General features: G+C 42.2%; 1 protein-coding gene across 1 annotated transcript in view; it reads left to right on the top strand.

Moving 5' to 3' along the window:
• Positions 1–23,441, top strand: part of dnase1 (deoxyribonuclease I) — a 208,574-nt gene extending 185,133 nt beyond the window's left edge. The window contains exons 4-9 of the mRNA XM_086002268.1: positions 4,575–4,658; positions 4,768–4,883; positions 6,042–6,154; positions 6,250–6,407; positions 21,912–22,008; positions 23,304–23,441. Of these exons, the coding sequence (XP_085858394.1) occupies positions 4,575–4,658; positions 4,768–4,883; positions 6,042–6,154; positions 6,250–6,407; positions 21,912–22,008; positions 23,304–23,357 (622 nt within the window). The 3' untranslated portion in view covers positions 23,358–23,441. The remainder of the gene's footprint in view (positions 1–4,574; positions 4,659–4,767; positions 4,884–6,041; positions 6,155–6,249; positions 6,408–21,911; positions 22,009–23,303) is intronic.
• The last annotated feature ends 606 nt before the right edge of the window (positions 23,442–24,047 follow it).

Raw genomic sequence — 24,047 nt, 5'->3', positions numbered from 1 at the left:
TCTACATAAAATAGTCTTTCCCTATTTACTCTATCAAAATCCTTGATAATTAAAAAAAACTCTGTTAAATCTCCTCTTAGCCTTCTCTACTCCAGTGGAAATAATCTCAGGTTTTTCATATAACTATAGTTTCCCATCCTTGTTATCATTCTGGTGAATCTATGCTGTATACTCATATTCACAGCATATCAGCAAAGCCTTGTATCATGCACAAACCAAAGGCAAATAGTGAGGATCAATCAGTTATAACATTGCAAGCACTTTGTGTCATGTGACTGTCACACTTAATGCCACAACTTACTGATTGACCAGAAAATATTATCTTGGCATTTCAAGATAGCTCCCAAATGTTATTACCACTTCTGATATGTGTATTTCATTATCAGTGGTCAACTTTAAGATTTTAGAAGCAACCAAATGACTTAATAATAATTTGTGGCTGGTAAGTTCCTGTTGAACCTTAAGCAGTAATTTTTTTCTGGACTTATACAACACTTACAGATTCTGTCATAGGAACATAGGAACAGGAGTAGGCCATTCAGCCCTTCGAGCCTGTTCTGACATTCTATCAGATCATGGCTGATCTGTACTTCAGCTCAACTTAGAGCTGTGCACTAGATTTTGATGATAAGCATAAATAAACACCCTTTATTCCAAATTGTCTATCTCAGATCCAAAGTGGATAATCTCACACTTCCCCTCATTGAACTCCATCTACCATAGTTTTAGAAATACAGAAACATAGAAGATAGGAGCAGGAGTAGGCCATTTGGCCCCTCGAGCCTGCTCCGCCATTCAATGAGATCATGGCTGATCATCCAAATTCAGTACCCTGTTCCTGCCTTCTCCCCATATTCCTTGATCTCTTTAGCCTTAAGAAATATATCTAGCTCCTTCTTGAATATATTTAATGAATTGGCCTCCACTGCCTTCTGTGGTAGAGAATTCCACAGGTTCACCACTCTCTGGGTGAAGAAATTCCTCCTCATCTCTTTCCTAAATGGCTTACCCCTTATCCTTAGACTGTGACCCCCGGTTCTGGACTCCCCGGCCATAGGGAACATCCTTCCTGCATCTAGTCTGTCTAGTCCTGTTAGAATTTTATAAGTTTCAATGAGATCCCCTCTCATTCTTCTAAACTCCAACGAGTATAAGCCCAATCGACCCAATCTCTCCTCATACGTCATTCCTGCCATCCCAGGTATCAGTCTGGTGAATCTTCGCTGCACTCCCTCCATGGCAAGAACATCCTTCCTCAGATAAGGCAACCAAAACTGCACACAATACTCAAGGTGTGGTCTCACCAAGGCACTGTACAACTGCAGCAAGACATCCTTGTTCCTGTACTCGAATCCTCTCGCTATGAAGGCCAACATACCATTTGCCTTCTTAACCGCCTGCTGCACCTGCATGCTTACCTTCAGCGACTGGTGCACAAGGACACCCAGGTCTCGTTGCACTTCCCCTTCTCCCAATCTATTGCAGTTCAGATAATAATCTGCCTTCCTGTTTTTGCCACCAAAGTGGATAACCTCGCATTTATCCACATTATACTGCATCTGCCATGCTTCTGCCCAATCACCCAACCTGTCCAAATCATCCTGGAGTTTCTCGGCATCCTCCTCACAGCACACACGCCCACCCAGCTTTGTGTCGTCTGCAAACTTGGAGATATTACATCTAGTTCCCTCGTCTAGATCATTTATATATATTGTGAAGAGCTGGGGTCCTAGGACCGATCCCTGCAGTACCCCACTAGTCACTGCCTGCCACTCGGAAAAAGACCCGTTTATTCCAACTCTTTGCTTCCTGTCTGCCAACCAGTTCTCTATCCAAGTCAGTACCTTGCCCCCAATCCCATGTGCCCACTCACTTAGTCTGTCTGTGTCCCTTTGTAACTTCCTGCTCCCATGTACACAACATAACGTGCCTCCATACAGTGTCATCTGGAAACTCTCTATTACTTCATCCAAGTCATCAATTACAACTAACAAATCTGCAGTTTCCTCATCTATTTATTCGAGTACCCTGGGGTGGAAACCATCAGGTTCTGCAGATTTGTTTATCTTAAGTCCTATTATTTTTCCCATTAGCATTTTCTTTTATTTATATTAAATCCAATTCTGTTCCTCCTCTTGACTTATTTTTAGGTTCCCTTGCACCGCTGGTATTTTGTCTTCCTCCACTGTGAAAATGGAACAAACTACTCACTTAACAAGTCTGCCATTTACTTATTAGCCATTATAGTCCCACCTGTATCCATCTTTAATGGGTCCACATTCCCCATTACCACTCTTTCTTTCAATATATTAATTTTTAAAACTACGCTGAAATCACTTCTTTCTAACGTATCTTGTATCAATATTGCTACTCCCCCTTTCCCAATTATCCTGTCCTTTCTCAAGATCCTATAGCCGGGAACATTTAACGTTCAATTATCAGATAGTCAGGTCTCTGTAATGGCTATTACATTATACCCTTTAAGCTGAATTCGTGCTTCTCAATTGTTTTATTTCTTATGCTACGTGGATTTGTGTAAAGAAAAAACTCTTATCCGCACCCTGTCAGATGTTCTGCTGGTTTTTTTCTTGCATTTTTTGACTTACAGTGTGGATTTTTTCCCTCCCATCACCCACCTAACTAGTTTAACTATTTCCTCACTGTCGTATTTACCCTTTCCAAAAGGACACGGGTTTAGGTGAAGGCCATCACGTCTGTACAGCCTTCCCTGGACCGAAAAGTAGTCCCATTATTCTGAAACCCTCCCTTCTACACCAACCTTCTAGCCATGCGTTGACAATCCTAAGCTTTCTTTCCCCATCTGGTCCAGCATGTGCTACTGAAAGTAATTCAGAGATTTCTACCCTGAAGGCTCTGCTCCTTAATCTACAATTTAGCTCCCTGAAACCCCTTGCATAAACTTGAACCTACTCCTACCTCTGTCATTGGTTCCCACATGAACCACTACCTCTGGCTCCTCGCCCTTCCGTTCCAGAACCTTTCTATATTTGTTCCATAATGTCCCGAACCCTGTTACCTGGAAAGCAACATACCATTGGGGTCTCTGGATCACGTCTACAACACAAACAATCTACCCCCTAAAAATGGAATGCCCCACATCACCACTTGCCTATTCTGTTTCCACATGGGTAACCACTTGCTCTTCAGTACCCTCCTGAGTCACCCTTTTTGTCCACTGGTACCTAAACAGGTATACCTATTAAACAAATCCAGCTCCACAGATTATCCCCTTTCTACCCTCACCTGTCGCTTCCAGCTCTGTCTCCCGTGCTAGCTTCTCTACTCCTAGCAACCTCTGGTGTGACCACCCGATGTAATGTCTGCTCCAGAAAACTTTTTCCACCCAAACATTGTGGAGTGTGTGCAGTTGACTGTCAAGCTGGGCAACTTCCTACATATATATTCACCCTGCATGGTATACAAGTCCAGGCCGGTCCACATCATGTATATTGCACACATCACCCCAGACTCTGATCCTGCCATATGTATTCATATGTAACCCAACAGACCTTTAAGTTGTTTATTGAATTATTTCTATTTACTCACTCTAATTTATTTATTTTTACTTCAAATGTTGTGAAAGTATCTTTCTTTCCTACCCCTTTGAAGCGATTATGTAGTAAAAATTGTAAATTAGAGTTCAAATGAATACTTACTTAAAAAAATGCTTTGTTCTTTCTCGCCACAACCGTTCATCACTTGTTTTTTTTTGGTGGGTGGGAAAAACAATCCAGTAATGGATTGCTGGAGCTTTTACTTTGAAAAAGAAGGCGGGCGACTCACCTGCTAACACTGTAAGTGGTGATGATGCCGCAGTAATCCGAATCAGCAAATTCCAGTGTGAGAGAAAAATCCGGGCAATTCATCCACTCTGTCACTTTTTTTTTGCTCTTTATTATTTGATTTAATAATGTAACCAGCTGTTGAAGACACATTTACTGATCATAGAATCATAGAAATGTACAGAACAGACGGAGGCCATTCGGCCCATCTTGTGCGTGCCTGGCCGACAAAGAGCTAGCCACCCTAATCCCACTTTTCAGCACTTGGTCCCTAGCTTTGTAGGTTACAGCACTTCAAGCGCATATCCAAGTACTTTTTAAATGTGTTGAGGGTTTCTGCCTCTACCACCTTTTCAGGCAGTGAATTCCAGACCCCCACCACCCTCTGGGTGAAAAAAATTCTCCTCAAATCCCCTCTAAACCTCCGACCAATTACTTTAAATCTGTGCCCCCTGGTTATTGACACTTCTGCTCAAGGAAATAGGTCCTTCCTATCTAGGCCCCTCATAATTTTATACACCTCAATTAGGTCTCCCCTCAGTCTCCTCTGTTCCAAAGAAAACAACCCCAGCCTATCCAATCTATGGTCAGTTCAAGTGTGTAGGAACCAGCCATTGCAAGTCTTGTTCTTTCAAAGTTTAAATTTTTGAATAGTACCTATTGAATCCATCATGAAGAGCCCAGGAGATGTAAATTAATCAGTCTACACAACTATAAGTGCTTGCTTACTTTGAGATTTCTCCACATGTCACTAACTTGTCATTTCTCCAGTCCCTCTGTGTATACCTATTCGTACATTGTCAGTGAGCCACTTGGACGCAGCACCTACAAAGAGAGATACCTCTTTATTTACAGGTACACTCATGACTACGTTTAACCAGAAAGTTACTTTGAAACAATTTTCATTGGCGTGTAGAAGCTCCTTCCTGTGCCTTTGTAATGACAACTGTTCTCATCTGAACAGAAACTCCGTGGTGTCCGTAGTCAGCAGTTATCTCTACGACGATGGTTCTGAGAATACAGTTCAAGACATTTTCAATCGTGAACCATTTGTTGTGAAATTTTCTTCACCCTATTCAGGTAAAGTATTTCTGCACCACAATACAAACATAGGAAACAATACTTCACTGAGGAGTTTCTTGGTAGTTTTGATTTCAGACAGAACACCAATTAAAAGTGAAGTATTTAGCGGAGATTGAGGGACGGGAGATTAGTAGGGATGTCACCTCGAACCACACTTCAGCAAGTTCCTGCTGGCTCGGATAGAGAGATGGGTCAAGAGTTTCCACTTTGGACACAATCAGCAAATTGCGCTCAAAATTGTGCTAATTTTTAGAAGTGATTTTTTTGTTCAAGTTTCAATTCAAACTCATTTGCATAAAATCTGCCATTAACCAGCACGATCAGGCGTTGTTTTAGAACGTAATTTTTTTTTTGCATGAAAAAATATTCCTTCATATATTTAAGAGTGGTAACTTGCTGCAGTTTGATTAATACAGCTGAAAATGGGGTTATCACAAATAATAAGCATTTTTAATCAGTGTCGAGTCCACCACCTGTGAGCAACCCGATTTTAAATAGCTGAACATGACTTTAAAAAACTATACAGAACCATTTACTAGTTTCATTGGTGTACAGTCGTCAGTTTCTTAGTAAATTATTATCTTGTTAATATTTAAAAGCTTTTTAAAGTGTCCTTGCGCCTAAAAAAAAGTTTAGTTTTTAAGAGTCTCCTGGAAGGCCCGCAAATGGCGCAAACTCGCCATGGTGATTAATTTGAATTGGGGGCGTGACCCGTTTTGTGGGCGGGGCTAGCTTCCAGCGCGATGGTTTTTTAAACCAGTGCGAAAGATCGTGGAATCTCCATTTGCGCTGGACATAATGGCTTAAAGTTGCTCCATCATTTGCGCTGGTTTGGCCGATTTCGGGCAAACTGTGTTGCAAAAAACCAGGCCATGATTTCTAGAGAATTACAGCCAGAAGCCATCCAGTGAGTGAGATGGGGTTAAAATTACTTTTAAAACTGTTGCTTAAAATTATATTTTCAAAAGCTTATTTTAAACGCAGAAACAGGATACAGGAAGTGTTCATTTCTTCAATGTTGTTCCTGTCACTATTTCTGAAGAAAGTGGTGACATTTTCTTTCATTTGTGAAAGTGACTAAGGTTAGATGCTCATGCTTATGAGTACTTGATTTACATCATATTTTCCTTCTGTAAATCCTTTTCCCTTCTTTAGCCGTTCATGACTTTGTTATTGTGCCGCAGCACACGTCACCTTCATCAGCAGTAACGAATATCGATGCCCTGTACGATGTCTTTCTTGATGCTAGAAAAAAGATGGGAACCGACGTAAGCAATAAAACCTAGAAATATTAATGACCAAAGATTTATTACATTAATATTCATGATTTAAAGTAATGCATCTTCATTTCTGGCCCACACAGAACATGCTGATCATGGGTGATCTTAATGCAGATTGTTCTTATGTCAAACCAACTGATTGGGCTCACATTCGCCTGCGCAAGGATAGCCAATTCCAATGGCTGATCCCGGACTCTGCAGATACTACTACTACCGTCACAACAAATTGTGCTTATGACAGGTAAGAGATAATTCTGACAACAATGTTTTGTTACAACATTATTAAATATACCATATGACATAGCACTGGAATTATTGCACTGAACATCCTGTTGTTTAAAGCACAAATTAGTCGCACACTGTTTTAGTCATTTATTCATACTTAGTGCCAATGATTTACAGTAGTATGATTTGCTTATGATATCATCTCAAATTCGGCATCCTTCACTTTGAACGCTGTTGTGATTGTACCCAACATTATTAAACACCAGTCTGTGTAAGCCCAGCAATCCAAGGGGCAGGAATGGAGCAGGTGAGCAGTTAAAATGGAGCAGCTTCATTTCCCGCTCCGTTCCACCGATCTTAACGCCGCTGGTTTTAACAGCAGATGAAGCGGCCGGCGGACTCAGGCGGGAGCCTCAGGCAGAGACTAATCGGGGTCCTAAGATGTAAACTGAAACATCTCTTCTTCCCCTCTGTATTCCAGCCTATAATGGAATACAAATAATAGCCTCTGTAATGGTTACTACATCATATTCTTTAAGCTGAATCTGTGCTTCTAACTCATTTGTTTTATTTCTTATGTTACATGCATTTATGTACAGAATTCTTATTTGGGTAACTGTTTCCACCTTGTCCATATACACTGATAGTGTATTTCTCACACTTTTTGACCTATCGCACATTTGGTTGCTGATGCTCTCTACATTGTTATACAGGCAATTTAATTATTATTTTTCATCATTCCTGCTTTATTTTTAACAGATATTTTATTATTACTTCCTGTAACCATTTCTGTTCCCGGAGTATTTATGTTTTCTTTAGCGCTTTTTGTACTCTGACCTCTGCTCATCCCCTCTTTTCCTATTATTTCCACTCGGACCTTCCCCCCACACCTCCCTTTATTGATTTAAAGTCCTTTCCACAGTCCTATTTATCCTTTCCGTTAGGACCTTGGCCCCATTCTGGTTCAGGTGGAGCCCGCGCCACCAGTCGGTGCAGCTCCTTCCTGTCCCAGTACTGGTGCTAGTGTCTATGAAGTGGAACCCCTCCTTCCCACACCAGTCTTTCAGCCGCATATTTACTTTCCTGATCTGTTTTATCCCTATATACGCATTACCACGTGGCTCGGGTAGTAATCCGAAGATTGATGTCAGTTTTTATTTATTTCATTTTTTAAAAACTTACTTAAAGCTTCAACTTAGGTTTTTCCCTTGCCTCTTTTTTATTAGTACCTATTTTTGTTTTGTTTAGTAGCCCTTTAATCTACCATATAGTTAAATGTTAAAGTATGAATAAATAATTGAACACTTAGCTTTCGTCCATCGGTTAACTTACTCAGCACCATCCTTCCTCCTCTGCACTGAATTCCCACTCTCACCAAATTCCCGTTTTAGAAGTCCTCACTGTTCCCAGCTCACTCTCAAAGTAGTTTATGATCTGAGCCAAACTTCTAGTGTTAACTCGGCTCACCTTCGGAGAGATTGAAGAGATATATTTAAGAAGGAAATGAGTATCTGGTTGCGATCAGAAGGGATTGTATTAGTGTTGTATCCCTGGCTTATTATGGTATAAGTCGATATCGTACTGCGTCACCTCAACTGCCATAAAAGTAAGATGCTCAGAATGCTTAAGGGAGCGACGAATGTTGCTGAACCTGAGAAGGTAGCTACAGCAGACCCAGGCTTATAACACAATTACAACTTTATTTTGGTTTGGAAAGTGCATTTTGAATACACTTGTGTTGCTTTTCATTGGTAAACTCAACCACACATTTAAAGCTTGGATCAAATAAATTAATTGAACTTGAAGATGTGGCCAATGAAAGTCACTGAGGATTCATTAACTGATCTGTGATCCTGAGGAACTAAATGAGGCCCAAGTTAAAGTTAGATCTTGACTGTTGGGAAATTTGAACAATTTGACTCGACGTGACAGAATTGTTTTATTTCAAATTTTGTTTCTAATTTTTTTTGTAATTTATTTTAGATAAAATATTCTCTGCCCTGCCTCATGTTTAGGTTTCTGTAAAATGCCCCATTCAAAAGTATGGCAAGAAACTTGGGCTGCAACTAACTTCTAGGCTGTGTGCAAGATCTCAGATTTTCCTTCCCAGCCTGTAAGAAAACACCTGGCCTTTTTTCGAAACCTCGACCTAATGGCATAACTACAACTGAGAGCTCACTGTTTGTCAACCACAAGCACGACCTCACAACCCACCACACCATTGTATAGCTCTTTAGTTCAAGGTGTGAGCCTTGGTTCAGTGGTGGCACTCTCGCCTTCTGAGTCAGAAGGTTGCGGGTTCAGGCCCCACTCCAAAGACTTGAGCACATAATCCAGGATGGCACTTTAGTGCAGTATTGAAGGAGTGCCACACTGTTGGAGGTGCCATCTTTTGGATGAAAGGTTAAACCAAGCTCCCATCAGCCCTCTCAGGTGGACGCAAAAAATCCTATGTCACTATTCGGAGAAGAGATGGGGATTTCTCCCAGTGTCCCGGCCAACATTCATCCCTCAGCCAATAACCTCGTTACTTACTTCAATGCTGTTTTTAAGAACATAAGAAATAAGAGCAGAAGTAGGCCATACGGCCCCTTGAGCCTGCTCTGTCATTCAATAAGATCATGGCTGATCATCCACCTCAACTCCACTTTCCCGCCCGATCTCCATATCCCTTGATTCCCCTAGAGTCCAAAAATCTGTCTATCTCAGCCCTGAATATACTCAAAGACTCAGCATCCACAGCCTTCTGGGGCAGAGAATTCCAAAGATTCACAACCCTGTGAGTGAAGAAATTCCTCCTCATCTCAGTCCTAAATGGCCTACCCCTTATCCTGAGACTATGCCCCCTAGTTCTAGACACTCCAGCCAGGGGAAACAACCTCTCAGCATCTACCCTGTCAATCCCCTTCAGAATCTTGTATGTTTCAATGAGATCACCTCTCATTCTTCTAAACTCCAGAGAGTATAGGCCCATTCTAGACAATCTTTCAATATAGGACAGCCCTCTCATCCCAGGAATCAATCTAGTGAATCTTTGTTGCACCGCCTCCAAGGCAAATATATCCTTCCTTAGATAAGGAGACCAAAACTGTGCACAGTACTCCAGGTGTGGTCTCACCAAGGCCCTGTACAATTGTAGCAAGACTTCCTTACTCTTATACTCCAACCTCCTTGCAATAAAGGCCAACATGCCATTTGCCTTCCTTATTGCTTGCTGTACCTGCATGCTAGCTTTCTTTGTTTCTTGCACGAGGACACCCAAATCTCTCTGAACGCCAACATTTAAAAGTTTCTCACCATTTAAAAAATATTCTGTTTTTCTATTCTTCCTACCAAAGTGAATAACCTCACATTTCCCTACATTATACTCCATCAGCCACCTTACTGCCCACTCACTTAGTCTATCTATATCCCTTTGCAGACTCTTTGTGTTCTCCCCACAGCTTACTGTCCCACCGAGCTTTGTATCATCAGCAAACTTGGATACATTACACTCGGTCCCTTCATCTAGTTCATTAATATAGATTGTAAATAGCTGAGGCCCCAGCACTGATCCTTGCGGCATCCCACTATTTACAGCCTGCAAACCTGAAAAAGACCCGTTTATCCCTACTCGCTGTTTTCTGTCCGTTAACCAATCCTCTATCCATGCTACTATATTACCTCCAACCCCATGAGCCCTTATCTTGTGTAATAAACTTTTATGTGGCACCTTATCGAATGCCTTTTGAAAATCCAAATATACTTCATCCACTGGTTCCCCTTTGTCTACCCTGCTAGTTACATCCTCAAAAAAACTCTAATAAATTTATCAAACACGATTTCCCTTTCATAAATCCATGTTGACTTTGCCTAATCATGATATGATTTTCTAAGTGCCCTGATACCACTTCCTTAACAATGGATTCCAGCATTTTCCCGATGACTGATGTCAGGTTAACTGGCCTATAGTTCCCTGTTTTATTTCTCCCTCCTTTCTTAAATAGCAGTGTTATATTTGCTACCTTCCAATCCACTGGGACCGTTCTAGAATCTCGGGAATTTTGGAAGAGCAAAACCAAAGCATTCACTATTTCTGCAGCCACCTCTTTTAGAACCCTAGGATGTAAGCCATCAGGTCCAGGAGATGTGTCGGCTTTTAGGCCCATTAGTTTCTCTAGTACTTTTTTTCTACTTAAATTAATTACGTTAAGTTCCTCATCCTCATTAGACCCTTTGTATGCTTTTAGTGTCTTCTACTGTGAAGACAGATACAAAATATTTGTTTATCATTTCTGCCATTTAATTATTTCCCCTTAATAATTTCTCCTGTCTCAGCCTTTAAGGGACCAACGTTTACTTTTGCTACTCTCTTCCTTTTTACATACTTGTAGAAGCTCTTATAATCTGTTTTTATATTTCTTGCTAGTTTTCTCTCATTCTATTTTTTCTCTTTTTATCAATTATTTGGTCATCCTTTGCTGGTTTCTGAAACTCTCCCAATCCTCAGGCTTACTAATATCCTTTGCAAAATTATAAGCTTCTTCTTTCAATCTAATGCTATTCTTAACTTCTTTAACCATGGATGGATCACTTTTCCCGTGGAGTTTTTGTTTCTCGATGGAATGTATTTTGTTGAGAATTATGAAATAGCTATAGAATAGAATCATAGAAAGTTACAGCACGGAAGGAGGCCATTTTGGCCCATTGTGTCCGTGCCGGCCAACAAAGAGCTATCCAGCCTAATCCCACTTCCCAGCTCTTGGTCCGTAGCCCTGCAGGTTACAGCATCCCAAGTGCACGTCCAAGTACTGTTTAAATGTGGTTAGGGTTTCTGCCTCTACCACCCTTTCAGGCAGTGAGTTCCAGATCCCCACAATCCCCTGGGTGAAGACATTTCCCCTCAAATGCCCTCTAAACCTTCCACCAATTACTTTAAATCTGTGCCTCCTGGTTTTTGACCCCTCTGCTAAGGGAAATAGGTCCTTTCTATCCATTTTATCTTGGCCCCTCATCATTTTATACACCTCAATAAGGTCCCCCCTCAGCCTCCTCTGTTCCAAAGAAAACAAACCCAGCCTTTCCTCATAGCTAAGATTCTCTACTCTCGGCAACATCCTTGTAAATCTCCTCTGCGCCCTCTCCAGTGCAATCACACCTTTCCTGTAATGTGGTGACCAGAACTGCATGCAGTACTCTAGCTGAGGACTAACTAGTGTTTTATAGAGTTGAAGCATAAACCAACTGCTCTTGTATTCTATGCCACGGCTAATAAAGGCAAGCATTCCGTATGCCTTCTTAACCATCTTATCTACCTGGCCTGCTACCTTCAGGGATCTGTGGACATGCACTCCAAGGTCCCTTTGTTCCTCTACACTACGCAGTGTCCTACCATTTAATGTGTATTCCCTTTCCTTGTTAGCCCTCCCCAAATGCATTACCTTACACTTCTCTGGATTTAATTCCATTTGCCACTGTTCTGCCCACCTGACCAATTTATTGATGTCTTCCTGCAGTCTACAGCTTCCTTCTTCAGTATCAGCCACACAGCCAATTTTAGTATCATCTGCAAACTTCTCAATCATACCCCCTATATTCAAGTCTAGATCGTTGATATATACCACAAAAAGCAAGGGACCTAGTACTGAGCCCTGAGGAACCCCATTGGAAACAGCCATCCAGTCACAAAAACACCCATCAACCATTACCCTCTGCTTCCTGCCTCTGAGCCTTTGTTATGCTCGTCACTGTTTATCTACTGCTATACCTTTTAATCTATTTTTCCAATCTACCTTAGCCAACTCGCCCCTCATACCTATGTAATTGGCTTTATTTAAATTCAAGACTCTAGTTTCGGACTTAGGCAAGTCACTCTCAAACTTAATGTGAAATTCTATCATATTATTATCACTCTGCCCCAGAGGATCCTTTACTATGAGATTGCTAATTAACCCTGTCTCATTACACAATACAAGAGCTAAAATACCCTGTTCCCTGGTTGGCTCCATGGTGTATTGTTCCAGAAAACTGTCCCAAATGCATTCCATGAACTCGTCCTCCAGACTACCTTTGCCAATTTGATTTGTCCAGTCTATATGAAGATTAAAATCCCCCACAATTATTGCATTACCTTTGTTACAAGTTCCTACTATTTCTTGATTAATATTCTGTCCAACGGTATAGCTACTGTTAGGGGGCCTATATATTACTCCCACCAGTGTTTTCTGCCCCTTGTTATTCCTTATCTCCACCCATACTGTAGCTTTTAAAAGCTCTTATAATAATGTGTCCGTGACTACACAAACCACTCTGGGTACAGGTATATTGTGTATCAGTAAAACAGTCCATGACTACATAAACCACTCTGGGTACAGGTATATTGTGTATCAGTAAAACAGGTTTATTAAGCATTAAACATCCAGTACAAAGAAGTAATACTGAAGAAGATAGTCACAGTCTGTTCGCTCGAACTCCGGCGTTCCTTCCGAGTGACCGCGGCGCAAGTCTCCTGATGTATCTTGCTGAGTTCTGTTGACCGATGCTCACTTCGTTGGGATCATGCGGTGTTTTGTTGACCGACGCTCCTATCAATCTCTGGTTACACGGTGCACGCTTTCGATGTTCAAAACCTGTACCATTATACCCTTTTTCCTCTCGTTTTGCCTACGTGGCAGTAATTAACCCTCTGACACCTGGTAAAAAGTCTTGCTTCCCTCGTTAGCCATCTTATGACCTTGTTGATCCTTCTGACTTTTTCTCCATGCATAACAAAGTACCCTTATCTCAGATCTTCACTTTTCACAGAACATTTCCTAGAATGTTTTCTAAATAGACGGTCCATCCTATAGCTGTACCAATGAAGGATATCTCCAACTCTTATCTCTTTCTCTAGTTTTTATCTCTTTAAGCATAATATTGCTGAATTCCTCGTCTCCATAAACTTAGCACAACATTCCATTACTTCAGTAATTTTAATCAGAGTTTTTTAGTCAGGTTGGCATAATCCCATCCTGCTTTGCTCTTGGCCATTCACCATTTTATACAGGCTTTTAGGCTTTTAACATACAATTTCACATATTATAGTTATATAAAAATGGTTATAGAATCTTAATAATGTTTACTAAATCCTACAGGTACACCCTATCCTACATATCCCTACCTTGAGGGCAAGGCATTTGCTGACCCCTCAAAACTAAAATCTTACATAGGGATTATTTTTCTTCCATTTATGTAACTCTAACATGTTCTGGGCTGTAATCACATTTAAACACAATCGGGTTTCGTGCATTAGGTGTTTCAGGTAGCAGGTATAAACTAATAAGCATATCAGTACAACAAGTTGGGTTATGACCAGTACATGGGAAATTATTCTAATCCAAGAAGGGATTTCCATATTTGTCCCTATATTGTATTATTAGTCCGAACAATTTTTGACACCCTACCTTGTGGCATTTGTGTTTAACTGGGTAGATCTTAAACAAACTTCTGATCTTACATAGTTCAAAGTCTTACTACATGGGTTACATATATCAAATACACTATCATTACAAGTTGGAGAACTACCAGAACGTGTGAAATAATACGAACTTAAGGATGTGCTGATGTATTAAGCCCAATATCCCACCAGTGTGAGTTGTCCCTTATGCTTTCAATTTCAATATCTATTCTCGAGTTGTCTTGCTCCAAAACATAAAAATGCTTTAGGGAGGAGTTCAGTCACACCATGAGCTCACTGAAGCCCTCAGACAACAGGGGAATGTTATATCCGAATTGTGCCACATAATTGTGCAGCTCATACTTAAAAACGTGTTGGTTGGTGGGACAGGTCCTGTTAGACCCGTAAAGCATGGTAATTGCAATAGTAGTGAAACAGGAGGCACCACCAAAACCACCTCATACTGGATTCGTACTGGTTTTTCTCACACTCTGTTACCTACAAAACACAATTATTACAGTCACAGTTAAATTCAGTCTTACAATCATTTCAAGCGACATTACAGTTTAACATCTAATCAACAAATCATGGACTTAAAAGATTCTCCAGATCTCTCTTACTTGTATCCATCTTGTGGATAATTCTTGCTAATATGATTTCTCCTTAGTCTCAATTGTCCCAATCCAAATTCTTCAACTTCAATTTCAATCCCTCAAACAGGTACCAGTGTGTTTAACTCTATTCTGATTCTACTTCCTGATCTTCCGAGCTGAGATCCTTTATCTCTATTGTTCTTATGTCATCCTTTATTATCAGGGCTACACCCCCCGCTACCGCCCCCCCTCCCACCCCACCGCCAGCTTTTCCATTCTGCCTGTCTTTTTGAAATGTCAATACCCTGGAACATTTAGTTCCCAACCTTGGTCACCTTGCAACCATGTCTCTGTAATAGCTAGTAGATCAAACCCATTTATTTCTATTTGTGCCACTAGTCTTGTTACGAATGGTTCATGCATTCAGATAAAGAGCCTTTAATTTAATTTTTTTATCATTATTCCCTGCTTTGACCTTATTCTCTGCTGCACTGCATAACTATCTGTCCCTTCCTGTCACACTCTGCTTATTTTTTACCCATTCTATTGCCTTGACCTTTCTGTTTAGATTTCTAAATTTCCCCACACCTGACCGCCTCCCCCCCTCCCCACACACCTTTTTTAGTTTAAAGCCCTTTCTACAGCCCTAGTTATTCGATTCACCAGGACGCTGGTCCCAGTTTGGTTTAAGTGGAGCCCGTCCCGATGGAACGGCTGCCTCTTTCCCCAGTACTGGTGCCAATGCCCCATGAATCGAAACCCCTTCTTCCCACACCACTCTTTGAGTCATGCATTTAACTCTCTGATCTGCCTAACCCTGTGCCAATTTGCATGTGGCTCAGGTAGTAATCCAGAGATTATTACCCTTGAAGTTCTGCTTATTAATTTAGACCCTAGCTCCTCAAACTCCCTCAGCAGAACCTCATTCTTAGTTCTACCTATGTCGTTGGTTCTGACATGGACCACGACAACTGGATCTTCCTGCTCCCACTCCAAGTTCTTCTCCAGCCACGAGGAGATATCCTTAACCCTGGAACTCGGCAGGCTATACAGCCTTCGGGACTCTCTTTCGCGGCTGCAGCGAACAGTACCTACCCCCCTGACTAAACTGTCCCCTACCACTACCACATTCCTTCTTTCTCCCCCACTTGGATGGCCCCCTGTACCACAGTGCACTGGTCAGTTTGCCCATCCTCCCTGCAGTCCTTTTCCTCATCCATACAGGTAGCAAGTACCTCGTACCTGTTCGACAAGGTCAAGGGCTGAGGCTCCTCCATCACTACATCTTGGGTCCCCATACCTGCCTAACTCGCAATCACACCCTCCTGTCCCTGACCACGGATGAATTCGAAAGTACTACTTAACCTAAAGGGTATGACTGCCTCCTGGAACAAAGTGTCCAGGTAACTCTCCCCCTCCCTGATGCATCGCAATGTCTGCAGCTTGAAATCCAGCTCAACAACTCTGAGCCGAAGTTCCTTGAGTTGCAGACACTTACTGCAGATGTGGTTGCTCGGGATCGCGATGCTCCCCACAGACCCCCACATGCTGCAGTTACGACACACCACCTGCCCTGCCATCTCTAACCTTGTTTTATTAATTAATTAATTAATTAGTTAAAACTTTTATTCAATTGATATTTTAGTTTAATTGTTTGAATAATTTATCTAGTTTAAGTTATTAATTTAATAAGTACTAGCAAGTTGCACTTGTGCCTTGTAAATGGTGGAAAGGTTTTGGGGAGTCAGGAGGTGAGACACTCACCGCAGAATACCCAGCCTCTGACCTGCTCTTGTAGCTACAGTATTTATGTGGCTGGTCCAGTTAAGTTTCTGGTCAATGCTGACCCCCCAGGATGTTGATCGTGGGGGATTTGCCACTGAATGTCAAGGGGAGGTGGTTAGATTCCCGTTTGTTGGAGATAGTCATTGCCTGGCACTTGTGTGGCACGAATGTTACTTGTTAATTATTAGCCCAAGCCTAAATGTCGTCCAGGTCTTGCTGCATGCGGGCATGGACTGCTTCATTATCTGAGGAGTTGTGAATGGCGCTGAACACTGTGCAATAATCAGTGAATATCCCCATTTCTGACCTTATGATGGAGGGAAGATCATTGATGAAGCAGCTGAAGATGGTTGGGCCTAGGACACTGCCCTGAGGAACTTCTGCAGCGATGTTCTGGGGCTGAGATGATTGACCTCCAACAACCACAGCCATCTTCCTTTGTGCTAGGTATGACTCCAGACAGTGGAGAATTTTCCCCCTGATTTCCATTGACTTCAATTTTACTAGGGCTCCTTGAGGCCACACTCAGTAAAATGCTGCCTTGATATCAAGGGCAGTCACTCTTACCTGACCTCTGGAATTCAGCTCTTTTGTCTATGTTTGGCCCAAGGCTGTAATGAGGTCTGAAGCCGAGTGATCCTGGCGAAACCCAAACTGGGCATTAGTGAACAGGTTATTGGTGAGTAAGTGCTGCTTGATAGCACTGTCGACAACACCTTCCATCACTTTGCTGATGATTGAGTGTAGACTGATGGGGCGGTAATTGGCCAGATTGGATTTATCCTGCTTTTTGTGGGCAGGACATACCTGGGCAGTTTTCCACATTGTCGGATAGATGCCAGTGTAGTAGCAGTATTGGAACAGCTTGGCTAGAGGCACAGCTAATTCTGGAGCACAAGTCTTCAGCATGGCTACCGGGATGTTGTTGGGGCCCATAGCCTTTGCTGTATTCAGTGCACTCAGCCATTTCATGATATCACGTGGAGTGAATCGAATTGGCTGAAGACTGGCTTCTGTGATGTAGAGAGGGCTTTAAACTAATTAGTGGGGGGGGAGGTTTTAAGAGAGCGAAAAATAAAAATGACAGCGGAGAAGGCAATAGAGCAAGGTAGCAGTGGGGGAATTAAAAACCAGAGCGTGTCAGGAAGGGACAGAATGTATAATGATAAAGGTAAAGTAGTAAAAGGGGTAAAAGCAGGAATAAATTGTCAGAAAACATATTTGAAAGTTCTTTATCTGAATGCACGCAGCATTCGTAACAAAATTGACAAGTTGACGGTGCAAATAACTACACATGGGTATGATCTGGTGGCCATTACGGAAACATGGCTGCAAGATAATCATGACTGGGAACTAAACATACAAGGGTATTTGACAATTAGGAAGGACAGACAGAAAGGAATGGGAGGTGGGGTTGCTATGTTAATCAAGGATGGAATCACTGCAATAGTCAGAAATGATATTGGGTCAAAGGATCAGGATAGTGAAATAGTTTGGGTGGAGATAAGGAATAATAAGGGGAAAAAGTCACTAGTGGGCGTAGTCTATAGGCCTCCTAACAGTTGCAACTCTGTTGGTCGGAGTATAAATCAGGAAATAGTTGGGGCTTGTAATAAGGGAACAGCTATAATCATGGGGGATTTTAACTTTCATATTGACTGGACTAATCAAATTGGGCATGGCAGCATTGAGGAAGAGTTCATATAGTGTATTAGGGACAGATTCCTTGAGCAGTATGTAACTGAACCAACCAGGGGGCAGGCAATCTTAGATCTGGTCCTGTGTAATGAGACAGGATTAATAAAAAATGTCCTAGTAAAGGATCCCCTTGGAATGAGTGACCATAATATGTTTGAATTCCAAATTCAGTTTGAGGTTGAGAGAGTTGGATCTCAAACCAGCGTACTGAGCTTAAATAAAGGAGACTATGAAGGTATGAGAGTAGAATTGACTAAAGTGGACTGGGAAAAAAGATTAAAGTGTAAGACGGTACAAGAGCAGTGGTCTACATTCAAGGAGATATTTCACATCTTTCAAGATAAATATATTCCACTGAGGAAAAAGGGGAATAAAAGAAAAGACAGCCATCCGTGGCTTAGTAAAGTAATAAAGGATAGTATCCGACTGAAAACAAGGGCATATAAAGTAGCCAAATCTAGTGGGAGGATAGAAGCTTGGGAAGCATTTAAAAGCCAGCAAACAATAACTAAAAGATTAATTAAGAAAGGGAAGATAGATTATGAAAGTAAACTTGCAAAAAATATAAAAACAGATAGCAAGAGTTTCTAGAGCTATATAAAAAGAAAAAGGGTGGCTAAAGTGAACGTTGGTCCCTTAGAGGACGGGACCGGGAAACTAGTGATGGGGAACATGGAGATGGCAAAGATGCTGAACAAATATTTTGTATCAGTCTTTACAGTAGAGGACACTAAAAATATCCCAACACTGGACAAACAGGGGGCAATGGGGGGGAGGAGCTAAACACGATTAAAATCACTAAGGAGATGGTACTCAGTAAAATAATGGGACTTAAGGCGGATAAATCCCCTGGATCTGATGGCCTACATCCTAGGGTCTTGAGAGAAGTGGCGGTAGGGATTGTGGATGCATTGGTGATTATTTTCCAGAACTCCCTGGACTCAGGAAAGGTCCCGGCAGATTGGAAAACTGCTAATGTAACACCCTTATTTAAGAAGGGAAGTAGACAAAAAGCTGGAAACTATAGACCAGTTAGCCTAACATCTGTGGTTGGCAAAATGTTGGAGTCCATTATTAAGGAAACAGTAACAGAGCATTTGGATAAACATAATTTAATAGGACAGAGTCAGCATGGTTTTATGAAGGGGAAGTCATGTTTGACAAATTTGCTCGAATTCTTTGAGGATGTAACATACAGGGTGGATAAAGGGGAACCAGTGGATGTAGTGTATTTGGACTTCCAAAAGGCATTTGACAAGGTTCCACACAAAAGATTACTGATCAAGATAAGAAATCACAGGATTGGGGGTAATATACTGGCATGGGTGGAAGATTGGCTATCTAACAGAAAACAAAGAGTTGGGATAAATGGTTCATTCTCGGGCTGGCAATCAGTAACTAGTGGTGTTCCACAGGGGTCAGTGCTGGGACCCCAACTCTTTACAATCTATATTAACGATTTGGAGGAAGGGACCGAGTGCAACATATCCAAGTTTGCCGACGATACAAAGATGGGAGGGAAAGCAGTGAGTGAGGAGGGCATAAAAAACCTGCAAAAGGACATAGGCAGGCTAAGTGAGTGGGCAGAGATTTGGCAGATGCAATATAATGTTGGAAAGTGTGAGGTTATGCACTTTGGCAGAAAAAATCAAAGAGCAAGTTATTATCTAAATGGAGAGAAACTGCAAAGTGCTACAGTACAACGGGATCTGGGGGTCCTGGTGCATGAAACACAAAAAGTTAGTATGCAGGTGCAGCAGGTGATCAGGAAGGCCAATGGAATCTTGGCTTTTATTGCAAGGGGGATGGAGTATAAAAACAGGGAGGTATTGCTGCAGTTATACAGGGTATTGGTGAGGCCACACCTGGAATACTGCGTGCAGTTTTGGTTTCCATATTTAAGAAAAGATATACTTGCTCTCGAGGCGATTCCGAGAAGGTTCACTCGGTTGATTCCGGAGATGAGGGGGTTGACGTATGAGGAAAGGTTGAGTAGGTTGGGCCTCTACTCATTGGAGTTCAGAAGAATGAGAGGCGATCTTATCGAAACATATAAGATTGTGAGGGGGCTTGATCGGGTGGATGCGGTGAGGATGTTTCCACTGATGGGTGAGACTAGAACTAGGGGGCATAATCTAAGAATAAGGGGCTGCCCTTTCAAAACTGAGATGAGGAGAAACTTCTTCACTCAGAGGGTAGTAAATCTATGGAATTTGCTACCTCAGAGAGCTGCGGAAGCTGCAACATTAAATAAATTCAAAATGGAGATAGACAGTTTCCTAGCAGATAAGGAAATTAGGGGTTACGGGGAGAGGGCAGGGAAGTGGACGCGAGTCTAGATTTGGATCAGCCATGATCCTATTGAATGGCGGAGCAGGCCCGAGGGGCCGCACGGCCTACTCCTGCTAATACTTCTTATGTTCTTATGGTGGGGACCTCAGGAGGAGGTTGACATTGATCATCCACTCAGCACTTCTGGCAGAAGATGGTTACAAATGCTTCAGCCTTGTCTTTTGCATTCGCTTGCTGGACTCCTCCATCATTGAGGATGAGGATATTCATGGAGCCTCCTCCTCCCGATAGTTGTTTAATTGGTCACCATCATTCACGACTGGATGTGGCAGGACTGCAGAGCTTTGATCTGATTCGTTGGTTGTGGGATCAATCAGCTCTGTCTATAGCATGCTGCTTCCGCTGCTTAGCATGCATGTAGTCCTGTGTTGCAGCTTCCCCAGTTTGTCACCTCAGTTTTAGGTACACCGGGTGCTGTTCCTGGCATACTCTTCTACACTCTGCATTGAACCAGGGTGGGCCCCTGGCTTGATGATAATGGTAGAGTTAGAGATATGCCAGGCCATGAGGTTACAGATTGTGGTGGAATACAATTCTATTGCTGCTGATGGCCCACAGCGCCTCATGAATGCGAGTTTTGAGCTGCTAGATCTGTTCTGAAGGACTGTGCGGTGGTCACTCCTACCACTACTATCATGGACAGATGCATCTGCAACAGGTAGATTGCTGAGGACGAGGTCAAGTAGGTTTTTCCTACGTGTTGGTTCTCTCACCACCTGCCTCAGGCTCAATCTGGCAGCTAAGTCCTTCAGGGCTCGGCCAGTTTGGTCAGTATTAGTGCTACCGAGCCACTCTTGCTGATGGACATTGAAGTCCCCCACCCAGAGTATATTCTGTGCCCTTGCTACCCTCGGTGCATCTTCCAAGTAGTGTTCAACATGGAGGAGTACTGATTCATCAGGTGAGGGAGGGCAGTTGGTAGGAATCAGCAGGAGGTTTCCTTGCCTATGCTTGACCTGAAGCCACGAGGCTTCATGGGGTCCAGAGTCAATGTCGAGGACTCCCAGGGCTACTCCATCCCAACTATATACCACTGTGTTCCCACTTCTGGTGGGTCTGTCCTGTCGGTGGGACAGGACATACCCAGGGGTGGTGTTGGAGGAGTCTGGGACATTGGCTGAAAGGTATGATTCTGTGAGTATGACTATGTCAGGCTGTTGTTTGACTAGTCTGTGGGACAGCTCTCCCAATTTTGGCACAAGTCCCCAGATGTTAGTGAGGAGGACTTTGCAGGGTCAACTGGGCTGGGTGTGCCATTGTCGTGTCCGAAGCCAGTGCCCAGGTTGATGCCGGGTGGTCTGTCTGGTTTTATTCTTATTATTGTTTTTTGTGGCGGTTTTGTATAACTGAATTTCTTGCTAGGCCATTTCAGAGGGCAGTTAAGAGTCAACCACATTGCTGTGGGTCTGGAGCCACATATAGGGCAGACGGCAGATTTTCTTCCCTAAAGGACATTAGTGAACCAGACGGGTTTTTACGACAATCCGGTAGTTTCATGGTCACCATTACTGATACTAGCTTTTTATTCCAGCTGCTGTGGTGGGACATTTGAACTCACGTCTCTGGATTACTTGTCCAGTAACATAACCACTATGCTAGCTAATAAGTCAGGCATATTAAGTAAATGTTGTGATATTTATTTCCTTTATGTAATGGATGTATTTTACCCCCTCTCCAGAATCATAGCTGTTGGCTCAGAAATGAAAAATGCTGTAATTGGTGGATCAGCTGCTATTTTTAATTTCAGTAAAGCCTTCAATCTCAATGATAAAATGGTAAGTTTAGATTTAAGAACTTGAATTATAAATGCATCAGAAACTATGCTTAATTCAGTTATGGCAGTTTAAAGAGTTATACTCGACAGAACAGGTTCTTTCGGGTATTTGCTATGCTGACAACAATGATGCTGTATTTATTTGACCCAAGCATCCCGCCCACCTGCCCCTTCAACCACCGTCTGCCCCACCTGTGACAGACTGTAGGTCCCGCATTGGACTCATCAGTCACCTGCGAACTCATTTTTAATGTGGAAGCAAGTCATCCTCGGTTCCGAGGGACTGCCTAAGAGAGTAGAGTTGCTTTGACCATTTGTTGCAAATGCTTTACATACTGGTCAGTGTGTTAAATATTTTCAAAAGATTTTGCAACATTTAGTGAAATGTTTCTAAATTATTGTTTCTACAGATGAAACTTGCTTTTTAGGATATTTGTGAACATAAAATCACCCATTTACTCCATTGCCTAATAGAGACAAAAGCATCACAAATAGTTGTCAATAGTTTGGAATATATTGGTACCCGAGAAAATATCCTTTCCATTAACCATAACCTCATTGCCTAGTGCCTCGGGAGATTTGGTTCAAGCATGCTTAACTCCCATTCAGTAGGCCTAATGTTAACCTCCAGCTTTGATTGAGAATTGACCTCAGTTTCCCTCTAAAGCAAGCTTCACCAGTCCTTGTGTAAGTTATTAACTGAAAAGTTCTGATACGGTACAGTGAAGTGTTCTATCTCGAGGCAAAGGAACAGCAATATCGGGGAAATCTGCCTTACCTTGTAAAAGGCAGTACAAAGTGACCACAGTTAAACAGAAATCTGCAGCTCTACCCACGCTGCATCCCAACTTTTTTTTAATTCATTCATGGGATGTGGGCGTCACTGGCAAGGCCGGCATTTATTGCCCATCCCTAATTGCCCTTGAGAAGGCGGTGGTGAGCCTCAGAGGGCTATTAAGAGTCAACCACAATGTCTGTGGGTCTGGAGTCACATATAGGCCAGACCAGGTAAGGATGGCAGATTTCCTTCCCTAAAGGACATTAGTGAACCAGATGGGTTTTTTCAACAATCTGGTCACAATTACTGATACTAGTTTTTAATTCCAGATTTATTTAATTAATTGAATTTAAATTCCCCAGCTGCCTGTAGGTAGGATTTGAACTCATGTCTCCAGATCATTAATCCTGTAACATAACCACTATGCTACCGTACCCCGAAGTGAAAGGGGCCAGTGTGGAGACAGACAGCTGAAAGAGCAGAAACCGAAACAAAAATGTGTTGTTCTTTCTTTACAGACCCTCGCAGTTAGCGACCACTACCCAGTAGAAGTAAGTCTTCGTGCAGCCTAAAGAAGTCACTGACAATGTAGATATACGACCTCAGCATGTATTAAAACCAACTTAAGTTAGCATGATACTTTATAACATACATAAATAAAGTCAAAATACTGCATATGCTACACAGTGTTTTTTTTGCCGACTTCACAATGCACCACACGTAATCGTTTTCATACGTGCTGCCATTTTATAACTTCTGCTGTCAATGTTTTTATTATTAGGTGGTGCACTGCCACATGGAATTTGCCAGTGAAATCCTTCTAGAAATGGCAGATCATAGAAAGTCATTGCCATATCCGTGTTTAGAATAAGAATTTCCCCAGAACTGGACATTTTCCCAAGTGTGCTGTCTTGATATAGTCAAAAAAGTGAAGCACACTATTAACAATGCCTTTCGAGCCTATTTCTTCCACAAACCACATACAGTTTACCTCAGCAGTGTCAGCTGTGGCTCAGTGGGTAGCACTCTTGCCTCTGAGTCAGGAGGTTGTGGGTTCAAGTCCCACTCCAGAGAGTTAAGCACAAAAATCTAAGTTGACACTCCAGTATAGTACTGAAGGAGTGCTGCACTGTCGGAGGTGCCATCTTTCAGGTAAGACATTAAACCGAGGCCCCGTCTAATTTCTCAGGTGGACGTAAAAGATCCCATGGCACCATTTTGAAGAAGAGCAGGGGAGTTATCCCCGGTGTCCTGGCCAATAT

The sequence above is a fragment of the Somniosus microcephalus genome, chromosome 11 (assembly GCF_052327205.1).
Source record: "Somniosus microcephalus isolate GS21.2 chromosome 11, FLI_Smic_1.0, whole genome shotgun sequence".
In the NCBI taxonomy this organism is placed as follows: Eukaryota; Metazoa; Chordata; class Chondrichthyes; order Squaliformes; family Somniosidae; genus Somniosus; species Somniosus microcephalus.
The sequence above is the reverse complement of the archived record's forward strand: the minus strand, read 5'-3'. Positions and strand labels throughout refer to the sequence as shown.